The sequence below is a fragment of the Hermetia illucens genome, chromosome 1 (genome assembly GCF_905115235.1).
Source record: "Hermetia illucens chromosome 1, iHerIll2.2.curated.20191125, whole genome shotgun sequence".
NCBI classification, from domain to species: domain Eukaryota; kingdom Metazoa; phylum Arthropoda; class Insecta; order Diptera; family Stratiomyidae; genus Hermetia; species Hermetia illucens.
The window spans coordinates 60,784,425-60,799,316 of record NC_051849.1 but is presented as its reverse complement, the minus strand read 5'-3'; the positions used below and the strand labels follow the sequence as shown (position 1 = coordinate 60,799,316).

Sequence of the window (14,892 nt, the reverse complement as noted above, 5' to 3'; positions counted from 1 at the left end):
TCGGGATCTGGATTTCGGTTATTATGTCTGTATATATTAGAGTTGTCTACTTCCATTCTGTTGTTAGAGCTATAATTTTGGTTGCAATACCGATTATACTTTTGATTGTTACACCGAGTTATCACAATCTCGGCGGATGCCGGATTTTACCTAATACTAGCACTAAGTGCCAAGCATTTAGGCTCGGACGATCATACCTACTTAAAAGCTAAAGGGGCGGTGGCGTTGGTGGCCAGTGGTAGGTTAATGGGGGTATCCGTCGAGAACTCCCCGCAACATCGAGCACGTATGCAGAATGGTGTACTTCTGCATGGTTTCAATCAGACTGTGCGAAAGTCCCAGGACATCAAAGGAAGCCGCGAGGGATTTAGGAAGTATACCTGTAGCTAACAATATTATAGGAACTGCAACCACCTGCCCGAGACGTCAAATTTCTTTGATTTCCCGAGCCAATGGCCCATAGTTCACCTTCTTCTCCACGTATTTCCGTTCGATGTTGCTATTATGAGGGATAGCAACATCAATAATATACGCGGAGCGACCCGTCTTGTCAACTAACAGTACTTGCCGGTCCCAATACATGTTGTAAGCAGAACTATCAAGCACCACTGGCGGCTCATAAACCGGGCATGTTCCCGTGATCAGCCCATGCTTGTATGCAAGGTTTTGATGGATAACCTTACATACATCATTATGCCTAGTGACGTATTACACCGGTGCCATAACAGTACAGCCAGAAATGAATTGGTCCAACGTCTCTAACGCCGAACCACACATTCTACACTGGTCGTTCTCCACCCGTTCTTTCATGATGAGCTTTTTATAAGCTCAGGTGGCGACCACGTTGTCCTGAATGGCACACATGAACCCCTCCGTCTCAGCAAAGAGCTCCCCAGCACACAGCCATCTGTTCGACAAATGACTGCCAAAGACAATTCACGTGTTTACCGTGCATTGCCTTCGACTTCCATTCATCGATTCCCTCTTGGTACGACTTCACCCACTCAGAGGATTGAAAGATCGATTATTCAAGTTAAGTGGAGTCAGTCCACAGTCTGCCTTACATGCAGTTGCATGCAAGGGACTCGCCTGTTTTTTGCTGTAAAAATAAGCGCGCAGCGAGTCGACTTGGCGATGATGTTGTGCCACCGCGTCAACCACGCCCCTAGCTCCGATATCACGAAGTAGGTTTATCCGCTCCACGGCAGACTTTGGATGATGCATTCGTAATTTAGACATAGTTGTCCGTATCCGCCGCTGGACGTTTTCCAGATCGGTTTTCGTCCACGACAATATTTCGAAAGCATAAGCCAGTGAAGGGATAGCGAATACATTCAACGCGCTTATTTTATTCTTCCCCGAGAGATGCGATTTCAGTGCCAGCTTTACACGTCGCAGGAATTCGGACAGCAGACCATCCTTCAGATCACTAACTCGAGCACGGGTTCCTTGCAGGATTCCCAAGTACTTGTAGAAGTCTGTCTCGGTCATAGCTTCGATGTGGAGGTCAACAATGCTATGTCCGACATGCGGCTCGTGATGACCTTTGCGGATGGCTTGGATTCGACACTTGTCTAATCCAAAGTCCATCCGAATATCACGGCGGAACATGTCTATTATTCGCAACCGACTTCTAATCTGGTCATCATTCCCAGCATACAGCTTGATGTCATCTAAGTACATCAAGTGTGTCAGTTTGCACTTAGCATGCAGGCCATACTTTATTGCAAAAGCATGCCCTCTAGCATCATTCAGTAGCCATGAAAGGGGGTTCAGTGCCATAGAAAACCAAAGGGGCTCAATGAGTCCCCCTGGAAGATGTCCCTCCGTATACGGATGGGCTCTGAGGTATTAGCACCCTCAGATGTACGCACTAATAAGGTGGTATGCCACCCTTCCATGACTGTCACCAAAAACTTTATTAGTTTTGGATCAATTCGATACAGATGTAGGATATCGATCAGCCAGGTATGCGGAACGCTATCAAAAGCCTTGGCATAATCGATATAACAACTAAAGAGATTTCTTTGGCCTTTAGTTGCTTGTCCTACAACTACCGAGTCGATAATGAATTGCTCTTTGCAACCCCTTGATCCAACTCGGCAACCCTTCTGCTCCTCGGACAGAATGTTGTTGGTCTCGAGGTGCGCATTGATCCTTCCCCTAATAATGGACGTTATGAATTTGTAGAGGGTTGGTAAACAAGTGATCGGTCTTGTGTCTGCAGGGTCCTGCATCGTGTCCTTCTTAGGGATCCCCGCAGTGAGGAAGGGTGGAAGTTCCTCCGGCCGACTCATGATCTGATTTATACTGCGTGCCAACCAACTGTGTACGCTGGTAAATTTCTTATATCAGAAATTCTGCACCCGATCCAGACCTGGGCCCCTCCAGTTCTTCGACCTGTTTATGGCTCGTCGAACTTCCTCTTCGGTAACATCTGCAAAATTCATACCAGGCCTATTGGCATGGCGGGTGCCTTCGGCGGTGATCCACTCAACATGCTCAGCATGCTGGGCTTGTAACCCCTAAAGTCGACCCCAATATTCTTTCGCTTATGTCACCGAAAACTGCACAGTCTGGACGTTCTGTTAGGATTCGTTGAGATATCTGAAAAAGCTTCGCTGGTTCCTCGCATATGTTGCATTCTGGACACGTCTGGAATGACTTTCGCCATACCGTCGTAACCGGCTGCATATGACAGAAAGTTTCTGCTTTAGTGCTTTCAACTACGGGTGTCTCACTGGGGATGGCATAGTTCCGGTAAACCCGCTGCACTTTATTTCTCAGCAGCCAGCAGACCACTGCCAGTGCTGATCTGAATCAGTCTAGCAATGTCCTGCCATAGTGAGTCCCGTCGACGTTCCAGACGAATTTTTCATAGTGGATCATCTGACCGTGCAATTTGATAGCCGCAACTGAATCACAATACACAAGTGATTGTATTGCAGCAGCGACATGCCAGCACAGCCGAGGCGCAATCTCATCATTGATTTGAGATAGAATTCGCGGAGTTGCTGAAGATGTATAGAGCCTGGAAATACCTGGTCTAAGCAAAGGATCCATATCCGAGAATTCTATACACGCTCTTTGGAATTCGTCCAGAACCTCAGCGGAAACCTCAACTGGACGGTGGAGAAGAGTGCTTCGGCGAGTACTGGAACTGTTGCCTGCAGTGCGGCGTGGTGTTGTTGATGCCACCGCCTCTGTCCCCATCGACTCTCGGTCTCCGTATTTCGGTTACGATAGTGGTTACTATGATTGTTTTGTCTGTTATTGTTAAAACTGTTCTTAGGTCTGTGATTGTTGTATCTGTTTGTTTGATACCTATTACTATTTGAATTATTTTGATTATTTTCAATACGTCAATATTGTTATTGTTATGGGTATTACTGTTATTTTTGTATTTATTCTCATGATTATTTCTGTGTGCGCTACTACTGTTGTCGATATTTTGTTCTATTTCGCGTAATAAGTTATAAGCCTGATTAAGCGTTTTGCAATATTTCGTCTCAATTAATTATGCTTTAAATTCTGGCAAAGGGGATTTGAACTTGCTTAGGACTAAATTTTCATTTCTGATACAATTAAATTCCCTTTTCCCTTTCAGGATCTTGCACAAATTTAGTATTTATTATTTTTATTGTTTAATTTGTAATATGCGTCATCTATATTTCTAGAACTTACCCTATGGATTCGATTTACTATTGTAGAATATGCCTCATGGACTCCAAATGTTGATTGTAGAATGTTTTTGACGGTGTTCCATGTTGGGTTAGGTAATTTCTGGACTACGTGTCTCGCTTCACCTTGCAGTTTGTAGAGTATTAGTCTCATGATATATGATTGTTGATCTCCAGGTTGCACTAGGTTATAGTAAGGATGTTGCTTCCTCAAGCGATGCTGTTAAAGAGTATTCTCTGTTGTTACTGGTGTATATTGAAAGCTTTCTCGCTTCCTTGATGAGTTCTCCAAAGTCGAGTCGTAAAGGGATTTGTTCGACCATTTTGTTATGTTTATTTTTCATTATTTTCACTGTTTGTTATATCATAAATATAGTCTGTTGTTTGCTCCCTTTGATTGAATTTTCTTCAGGCTATGTATGCAATTTGATACAATAAGAACTATATATTTTTGTTTTACCCAGTCGAATTTTCTTCGAGTGGTTGATTGTTTTTATAGTTCAATTTTCTTGAACTGGTTTTATTATTTTATTCGAATTTTCTTCGAATAATGTAGGTTCCCTATCGAAAGGGGTTTGCTCCCACCTTTTGACGCACGGCTGCGCCAGTTATAAATACTGCCCGATTGAGTATCTCACAACTGTGAGACTAGGTTGAAAATACCTTTTTCTTTCAATTATAAAGGCACTTTATTTTATTCACTTAATTATTACACAACTTCCAACTGAACTATTACTATCCTCGAACTAACTTGGACTAATTCGATCCTGACCCGATGCTGATAGGATACTGCGAACTAAGTTACTTGAACTCGATTATTAGAATACTCTGAACTGACTAAATGATAGAATACCCCGACTTGATACTGGCTCTGAACTAAGTAAGTTGATACGCGCTGCTGCCCTGCAGGTGTATCGTGTTTTGCTGCAGAAATTTGCTTTATAGGCGTGGTGATGATATTCGGAACGTCTTTTTAATGTGTTGATATGGCTCGGCAATTTAAATTCTGGAACATATGGTGTATGCCTCCAGCAGCGTTTAAGATCTCTGAATTTTTCCCTGTACGCTGTTTAGCCCACGGATGAAGATATCTAAAGCTCTGTTTCGGTATGTTTTCACAAAAGCTCGAATTATTTCGGCCGAATAGTCCTCAGATTTTAGTTTATTTATAATTAACAAGAATTGGTGATTTACATTAGCATAGAAAGCGTCAATGTAGGTACTTCCCTGCCGTAGCTTGTTCAATTGGTGTGCGAGAGGTCTGATATTCCTCTTGTCGGCATAATGGAACGATTTTATGGCTTGCCAGTCTTCGTCGAATATGTTGTAGGATATTAGGACTGCGTTGGCAGCTTCTCCGATTTTCTGTCGAATACTATGTAGTATTGCCCTGTATATTGCCTTAGCTTTCACAATTTCATAGCCTTTTAAGACGGTTTCGATGTTATGCGTCAACGAAGTATATTCAAGCGGATTGCCATCGAACTGTTGAAGTTCCTTTATGCAATCTGGAATCTCCTTTAACTCCTGCTTGTTTGTAGACGCGGATAGTGGTGATTCCATGAGTTTTTCGGTTGCCGACTTGGTTTCCAGTAATTGCATTCTTTGCTCTAATTTTCTTATCAATTCCATCTGGACTATAAGTTGGTTGCTACAGTTCGATTTAAGTAAAACTATTAAAAGGAAAAGTTTCCAGTTTAACTATAGATTTTATTTAAGGATTGCAGACACGTATGTCGAACACAACATCGTCCTTCAGTACTGGTTTTGCAATAATTTATTTCACTTAACTCTATAGCCTTATATCTCATAACGTATTAAACTAATTAACCTTATAACTAGTATTTAATTATTTTTTTTTGAAATTGTAATACTTCCTTAGTTACTTATCCTAATTACCTGGAATAAGCTAGATGAACAGTTGCAGCAGACATGTCGTAGTGGGTTTTTTCCCGCTAGTTCCGCTTCTTTGGTATGCTCCTCGAATCGTATTTTTACCAACTGCTTAGTCTGCTCTACATTTATACTGGTGCATTCCGGGCATGTGATCTTATGGATCCTACTCACTTCTTCCTTCGTAAAGTACCCGAAACCCCTCAACTCAATCCAGCACATTCGTAACCATATGCTAGGAAAAGGGAGTGAATCATGTTGATGTTGTCGAGAATTCATGCTGATGGCAATGAGTAACAACGATTTTTTTTAAATAACCAATGGCTCCCCACACCATAACCGTTCCACCGCCCGATTGGCGGTTGCTAAATAACCATGGCTCCGTACGCTAATCGTGTCAATAATAAGTGAACAGCATCTGGACCATCAAGAGCGAACTTCTTTTCATCCGAAAAAAAAAATAAGTTCACGCCATTTGTTTGTCCAACGAATGTGATCATTGGCAAAATTCAAACGACCGCCAATATTGGCCTGCGTTTTATTTTTTTGTACTTTAGATGTTTACAACCACTTAAAGCCTACTAATCATCGAAAACTAACTGATACATTGTATTCGGTCATCAATTGTCTGGCAGATTTGAAAATATTGCCCGCACTTCGAATCAATAACCTTTTTCGGGCGATGAAATCATTGTTAGTTGGCTACTTTTATAATTGTTATGATCTTTCAGGAATTTTTCCACAACTTTTTCTCTTCAGTCCACCTTTTTCGCAATCTGACGTTTTCAAGACAATGGGTAATTTGTTAATGAATGATACTGTGTCGCAAATATTGTGAAATCGCATACTAGCTTGTCTTTAAATGTAACTATATGTTCATTTTTCTGCAATTTTTTGTTTTTATTTCACGGCGGGTACCGACTTTGTTTATTCTCATTGTTTCAACAATGTTTCTATTGTTTGACACAAGGATTCAGTGACGTATAGAAATTACCTGCGTATCATAATTTGTGTCTTTGCTTCTGTATAAAATGATATTTTTCCGATTTTCACTCAAAATAAACATCTTAATTCCAAATCTAACTCTTGTAGATATATATTGTTTCCAAGATAAATTCCTTTTTCATAATAAAAGATATTCATCTGCGCACATTTCTTCCACATAAAACTTTTTCTGACAAATTATTGTTGATTGGGTCAATTTAAAGAAGGAGGAACGTAACACCGTCTCCGTCATTATTATTGATTGTTTTATTAGGCAATAATATCGATATTTCGGGAATCACTTGTTCCCTTCTTCAGTGCACAGGTTTATATTAAATATATATTTATATGTTTTTCTATTGAATGTGTTAGAATCAAAACTTAGATTGTCTTCAAAAAGCTGACTACCTGGTTTGGCTCATCGTTTGATTACAAAAATTGTGTTTCAGTTATTCGTCTGTTCCTTGTAAAACTAGGAGCCCCCATAAAGTCTTCGGATATCGTATTGGAAAATCGTCGAGTGACTGAAAGAAATTTAGTAGAAGCCCTTGGCATCTCGTTGGGCAGTGTAAGCAATATTTTGACTGAAGGATTGGGTTTCAAAAAGCTGTGTGCACAATGGGTGCCGCATTCGCTAACAATGGAACAAAAACACATTCGAATGCGACTTTCTCAGCAACATTTTGAGAATTTTTGGGGGGATAAAGTGGATTTTGTGGGTCGATTCATCACTATGGATGAGACCTTGGTCTATTACCACGATCCTGAATCAAAACAAGAGGCAAAGAGTGGAGTGAACCTGGTTCAGTTCAGTTCATCCACGCACTCCTATAAATGTACGTAGATTTAAAGTAGTAAAAAGTACTCGCTCGGTTCGATGAATTTTTCCTTATCGGTTTCTCGAATCAGATAATTCTCGACTTTTGGTACAAATCACTTAGCAAAAAATTGATTTTAATTGGTAAACTCTGTCACGGGCGATTCCCGAAATCAGTAAAAATTTATTGAAGAATTGATTTAAGACTGATCTCAAAGGTTTGAATTCTGAGACTATTATGAACAATGGAATTTGCCGAAATGAGTAACAATTGATTATTGAAAGGAAAATTCAAATTTTCAAACACTCTCCAAAATGGACAATATTAACACAAGCTTTCCAATCAATTTTTCTAAATGACTTAATATCAACCAAACAAATTATTTCCACTTGCACTGATACTAAAGCTAATTGGATCCTAAAGGCGGCTGATCTACTCCCTTTTGTCCACGATGTGGCTACGGAGGAGCCTCGTTTCTCTAGGATAACAAGATGTGCGTTTGGAGATCCTCCCGTGTTCGAGCCTTATGCTTTTGGATTTTCGGAAATTTATCAGGATAGCGGAAGATATTTCAATAAAATGAAATCGACGAAAAAAATGGTCAGGTGAATGGAGTTGCTTGGTCAAGTGCTCGTGCGTCAACTCTTACTCGTATATTCCAAAATATTCATTTGCATATGATTACCAGGATTTGTTATTATTCCTCTTTCGATTTGAATGAGAACTTTCATGATACTCAAGGCTTCCTTATGACCTTATTAGCCATGGGAATTTTGCCCACTCAATCAGACTTTCAGTTTTTGACAGCCATGTCACTGATTCTAATGTAATAAGTTAAGGATTTTATTTCAGTTTTAATTACCTTCAAAAAATCTGTAGTATTAATGAAATTGCAAGTGCATTTTATTCTATTACATTTAGTAATAATCATTTTAATAATATATGTCCGAAGTAATTATTGTCAATAAAAGCGGTAAATCTTTAAAATACAAATGGCTTCGCAAATTAAATTCTCACATTTTCATAGTTCATAAATTCGGTAACAAATCGTTTTGGTGTTATTGTCCCGAATGTGGCCACAGGATAAAAACTCGCACGAAGTACATACCGACAAGAGGTGCTCATTTACTAGCAATACTTCTCTGCTTATCTATGTAAGGTTTCGTTTTTCATTTCATAGAATAATTTGACACAAATTCCCGATTACTCCAATTCGCAGGTGTCTACCATTCATATGCCTGCCATATTTCTTGCCTTCCTGTCAAGATGTTGAACATTATTGCCCATCCTGCAATGCATACATTGGAACATTCAAGTCTAAACACATGAAATGGAATTGGAGGGAAATGAAATGGGTTTACACGGAATAAGAATTTAAAAAATGGATTCCATGTGGTTACTTCTATACGAAAAATTTGTGTTGTTGACATAACTTGAAATTTAAAGTCGACTGATATATTTTAAAGTACATTACACATATTACAATTTTATAATTTTTTTTTTCCGAAAGAAAATATTCTTTGAAGAGGAAGAAAAATCAATTACTAAATCAATAATAGAAATTGATAGAAAACGAAATGGCGGACAGCTCAATTTTTACGCCTTGTGTAAAACAAAACCTTATCAAAGTCGGCTTACTGTCTTTCTTTGTCCTTTTTTATAGTATAATAGATAGTGGGCTTCAAAAGCTAGATGTTCTCATCCTATCATTTCTGCTACGCTGTAAGTTATAGATTCCTTGCCAACTGTCGCCGAACGGCGTTAAGTTCACGAGTTTCATAACTGGATTCACGAATCCCTAGGACTTCTGTCGCTAAGATATCGATGTGATTCGGTGAGCGCAGAATGTTCGCAGAACATCAAGTCCATATGCCACTGCTTTCATTGTTGATCTTACCCATTACGGTTGTTCACGCAGGTGCTGCGTACAATAACACAGAAGTAACCACCCTTAAAATGAGTTACCGACAGCTTTGTCTTGGCCACCCTATATTCAGGAGCAATCAACCAACTTCTTGCACTTAGTAATCAGCACTAATGCTGTTTTGCGTTCTGCTAGTGATCGTCCAGCATTCCTGCTTCGTTGACGTTTATTTCGACGTCGTTAACATGACTTGCTACGACTATATTTCTGATGTCATCTGCAGATCCAATGGAAGTGACTCCGTCAGGGAGACACAACGTGAACTTCGCAGGTTCGGCAGTGATCTCGCCCAGATCCTTACACTTGATCGTAAGAAAGTTTCTACTTGTTTTACTTGTGCCTTTTCGACCGAAGTTGCCTCTCTTTTTTTTTTATTCGTGCGTAAAGTCTCCGAATAGGTAAGTTCCCTTCTACTAGTAATAATGAAAGCATCAAAAAAGGATCCGTTTGAAACTTTTTTCAACCCTCCTCCAAGTTGGTTCTTCCCCTTTCTTGTCAGCTTTTACCGCAACGAAGACTGCTCTTTCTTGAGGTGGTATACCTGAAAGTTTTCGGGACATTTTGCTCTTCTTTCTCTTCGAAGAAGGTTGAGCTGCCTCACTAACCTTCATATTCAAATCACTGGGCTCTGAGGGCCTTTAGCTACCACTTTACTGAGGGAAAAAGTTGTTTTTGGTGTTGTTCGGGTTGCAGATCGTATTGTATCCCGCTTATGGTTCCCTGCTCCCAGCTGTTCTCTGGCTTTCATGTAAGCAGCCATCATAGTCCTTAATTACTCCATATACATTAAAACTGGGTTTGCAAACTTCATTACTTCCTGGATCTTCATTTCCAGCTCTGAAAATGCGTCCGTCCTGGTATTCGAAAACATTTTATCATCTGTAAGGGCGTCGTTTAATAGAAACATTTAGTAATGACGATTTTCCATTATGATACTATGCGGATTTTTGCATTATACCATCTCTACAGTCAATGAACGGCAATTGAAATTCCTAGTTCGGGGAGGAATGTGGCATACATGCAAAAGGAGGTTGAAAAATTTTTCCAGTGGATATAGCCATTTTCGTGCAACAGGTTAAGGGAAGCTATTGGCAGCGAGGGTTTGCCTTTAATTTTCAATATTACTGTTTTGTATGCACTACCTAAAAAACGGCAGTGGCACACGCATTTTTTTCAACGGTAGTTTGTGTTGCACGTGTAGTTGCTTGTATCCAGAACGGTTTCTGTTTTCTCATTGCACATTTTGACCTTGCGAAATTCCTTGATTTCACAGTTCCACCAAAAGATTTTTACATCTACTAACCAATACAATTTGGCATGGAGGCATCACATGCGCTCCGCAACGACCAGCTGATCCATAAAGTTTTATCATCTGCGTTTGCTTCCACCGTTGTATTTTACAACAACTTCTTTGGAAGTCTCCCTGTCAAAGTTGGTAACTTCACATCTTACAGCTGTCCTCCGAGACCAATTTATTTTTCCACTGATTTAAAAAATGATAGCCTGATGGTCATTGTGTCTATTATCTTCATTGATGTGTCATTGGAGGCCCTTGGCTAAAATGTCACTAACAATTGTAACATCTATCACCATCCTCATTTCTTTTCTTTGAAAAGTATTGGCCCATCTAGATCATTTCGTTCGTTTTTCGGTTACAACATTATCCAGGCCATGCATTAAAATCGTCAACTATTAATCTAGAGCTATGGCCGTTTGCATCCGTTACTGATTTAAACTCCTTTATCGTAAAACGTGGTGCCACGTGTGGATTTTTTGTTAAGGATGCGGAGAGTCCTGAGTCCTCATCCACTTCATGGCGCACCGGACCACTTGGGAAGCAACTTACTTCCTCTCTTATGGTGCACGAACCCTTTTTTGTGTTTAGGTCTGAACTTAGGACGGATTTCACTTCAATATAATTCGCACTCATGTCGTCCGACGTTGTTGGGATCACTGCTGGAGTTGTCAGCGAGGGTGTGAAATTTCGTTTCAGTTGCAATTTATTTTCAACGCTAAAATAATAAGACACCATGGTCTAGAGAAGCTAATGAATGTCTGTGTGCATTTGAGGTAGGGAAAAGGCAAAGTCTCTGAGTACTCAGACCTTAGTGGTCCATTGTACTCGATTCCCCCGTCTAACGGAATATCCCGGATTCGTTTATGTATCGCAGAATTTCTGTTAGTGGATGTGATGCCACCGGCTGCAGTTGGAACACATCGACACCAAAAATCTGATGTCTCATACGTCCATATGCGGGGCATTCATTCAAAAATCTGATGTCTCACACGTCCATATGCGGGGCATTCATATAGAAAATGTTCCATGGATTTCGCTTCCTCATTACAAGATGGACACGCATCAACTTGGAGAATTCCCATTCTAGTTCTGCTAGTGAATTATGGCCAGTCAGAATGCCCACAATACTTCTGGAATTATTCCTGCTTTTCGACAAGATAAACCTTACAGTATGTTTGTTTGGTTCTGATAGGAAAATTTTGTGTCTAGTGGCATTAAGGCTCAGCCACCTGTCATTATGGGAAGCTTGTTCCCAGTTTTTGATAGCGGCATCAGCGAATGCTACTGACAATGCTTTGATAAGGCATCCGAGATTTCATTTCCCTCTACATCATAATGACCACGGACCCAGAGTAATTCCATCGTATTGAATCTAGAAACAGAGTTCAATCGGTTTCTACATTCCTGAACGATTTTTGAAATGATCAAAGTACTACTCAACGCCCTTAACGCAGCTTGGCTATCGCTACAAATTGCGATGTGCACGCCCTTCAATCGCTCGTCAAACATCCAGGTTGCCGCCCTTAGAATCGCATACACTTTAGCCTGAAAGACCGTTGTGTGTTGTCCTAAGGGAAAAGCCCAGTTCTCTTTTTTTTTGGCGGGAGGTAGGCTTCGGCTCCAGAGCCCTCTTCTGTTTTTGAGCTATCGGTGTAGAAGACATCAGTATATCCTGACACGCTTTCTTCTGGTTCGTCCCAGCTTTCTCTTCGTTTCAAGATAACATCCAATGCTCTGTGCCTCCACGTCCATTGTTGTTGTTGTTGTTGTTAATCGAATTAATCTATGAGTTGCTCTCACTCCGAATAAACAAATCCAAGGGCTGCAAATTGAGTAATGCATTCAGAGCTGCACCGGATATGGCGCTCAATGCACCGGTGATACCCAGACAAACAGTTCTTTGCAGTGTGGCTAGTTTACTACGGAAGCTCTTTTGTTCCCCCTTATCCCACCACACTACCGATGCATAAGCGAACATCGGGCTAATGATAGTAACTTATATTCACATTACTACCTGAGGCCTAAGTCCCCATGCCGAGGCAATGGTCCGCTTTTACAGCCCCTAAGCTGTGAGAGCTCGTTTCATCTTTATCTCTACATGTTTGTTCCAAAGAAGCTTCTTGCCTAGAATAACTTCCAGATATTTCACTTCTTCGGAGAGTTGAAGGATTGTACCCCTCATCTCTGGAAGGCAAAGACCATTCAGTTTCCTCCTTTGTAAATAATACCATTGTAGGTTTATTTGGATTCACTAAAAGTCCATGCCTGAGACACCAACTGTCAATCAAATCAACGGCGCGTTGTGTATTTCTACACACCATTCCGAGATCTCGACCAACAGCCAGCGCAAGCACGTCATCCCCATAAGCTTGAACGTGTATTGGCAGATTTTGCAGTTCGCATAGTAGTGAGTTGATCAGCATACTCCACAGACGTGGCGATAGCACACCTTCTTGAGGGCAGCCTTTCGTCACTTCCGTTGTTAGGTAGCGATCAACACCCACTTTTGCACACTGCAATCTCTGCGTTAGCATAGCGTAGATCAACTAAAGTTTCGTCAACACCGTGTTCTCTGGCGGCAACACAGAGCATGTTGGTTTTCATTTAGTGGTTGCATCCTTAGCTTAGCGCCTTCTCTCGAATGTGACGCTCAACCAGTCTTCCCAAACATTTCAGTAAAAATGATGTGAAGCTGTTTTAATTGAAGTTCTTTGAATTTGAATAGTCATCTTTCCCAGGCTTAGGTATGGAGACTACCTTCACCTTCTGCCAAATGTAAGGTACATAGCCCAGGCCAAGACATCATCGAAAAATAATAATATTATATAAAAACTAATGAGTACTAAAGCATGAGCAAAAAGAATAAATGCTGCATATTAGCAAATGCATTCTGTCATCACCAGGCAAGGCGGACGAAATCTTGCACATGCCAAAAACCAAAACCCGCAAGCACTATACTATTTCTGTATATGTATATTATTTCTGCATATGTGAATATGGTCTTTTAAAACGGGTGGCTCTTTGTCCGGAACCCTTCATGGAGAAAAATAATATAGAAGTAATTTGTTCTATTGAATTCAATAACTGGAACAACACAACCTTGATTGCAAGTTTACACCAATTCTCCGTCTGAGTTGAAATAAAACACTTATGTTGTATTTATTTAAAAGCCAACTAACTTAGAACCATTATAGATTAATTACTTGATCGAGTAGAGCTTCCACTGGACTGACGAAAATTTTAGTTTGCAAGCATAAATGCTTGTTCTGTTTTATGTAATGAAAAGTTATTACTCAGCTGCACTTGCAAGTATTTACATGAAAAAAGGGTGTCGTATTGTGTATTCCGAGTATGAAAATAATTAGAAGCTGAATAAACAAATTTGGAGACTTGCAATATTATATCACGTGGCAACGTAAGTTATAATGAACTGATTATCATAACATGTATGTATTCTCGACTCCTTCCAGGACTAAACGTTTAAAGTCTCCACTTCTTCTAATCGAAGCAGTGAATTTTACTCTAATAGTCAACTGAGAATTGTTATAAATGGCGTGGAATATTTGTATGTCAATGGAATTGAAAAGAATAGACGATATGGTTGCAGTTTAACCTATTATTTAATGAAAAATATCCAAAGTGATGGTCCCGACATGGCTATAACAGAAAATTAATACGAGTCCTCCGCTTTATCGATTTTCGAAATTTTTTTTGAATTGAATTCTACAGTATGTGCCTACGGCGGTCTAGTCGAAACAGACCGTTCGTTGTCATTCCTCGCACCTACCTCGGGGTTCGTGCCTCCGATGTGCCGCCACAATAGCATTAACAGGTTTAGAGTCAAACGAATTTGTATATGTTGACGATGTTATAGTCTTTGGTTATAGTATCGATCACCATAATAAAAATCTTATTAAAATCGTAGCGCTTTAATAAGATTTTGTACGCAAATACAATCTGAAACTGAGTTGTCAACAGTCGTCTACCTAGGACAGTCAATTCAAGTGAAGTTATAAACCCCGCAAAAGGTGAAACGATTCGAAAATATCCAGCACCCAAAAATGCAAACGAAGTTCGCAAATTCGTAGCATTTTACAACTTTTATAGGCGTTTCATTCTGAACTTTGCTGAACTAGCAAAACCACTTAATCCTCTTAGAAGGAACGGAACTTTCGAATGGAAAGAAGAATGTCAGAAATCTTTTGAAAACCTAAAAGCAAGCCTCAATCCTACAAATCTAGATTTCAATAAAACTTTCATTCTAACTACAGACAGTATCAAATTATGCTCTAGGAG

The 14,892-nt window shown here is 40.1% G+C and overlaps 2 protein-coding genes across 2 annotated transcripts in view; one reads left to right on the top strand and one right to left on the bottom strand.

Moving 5' to 3' along the window:
• The window catches only part of LOC119646237 (putative odorant receptor 92a), a 93,115-nt gene that overhangs the window by 36,202 nt on the left and 42,021 nt on the right, over positions 1-14,892 (bottom strand). The window lies entirely within an intron of this gene.
• Positions 8,158-8,861, top strand: LOC119646241 (lipopolysaccharide-induced tumor necrosis factor-alpha factor homolog). The gene is made up of 3 exons (XM_038046634.1): positions 8,158-8,348; positions 8,403-8,529; positions 8,595-8,861. The coding sequence occupies exons 1-3, from the start codon at positions 8,318-8,320 to the stop codon at positions 8,743-8,745; spliced, it is 309 nt and encodes a 102-aa protein (XP_037902562.1). The 5' UTR covers positions 8,158-8,317; the 3' UTR covers positions 8,746-8,861.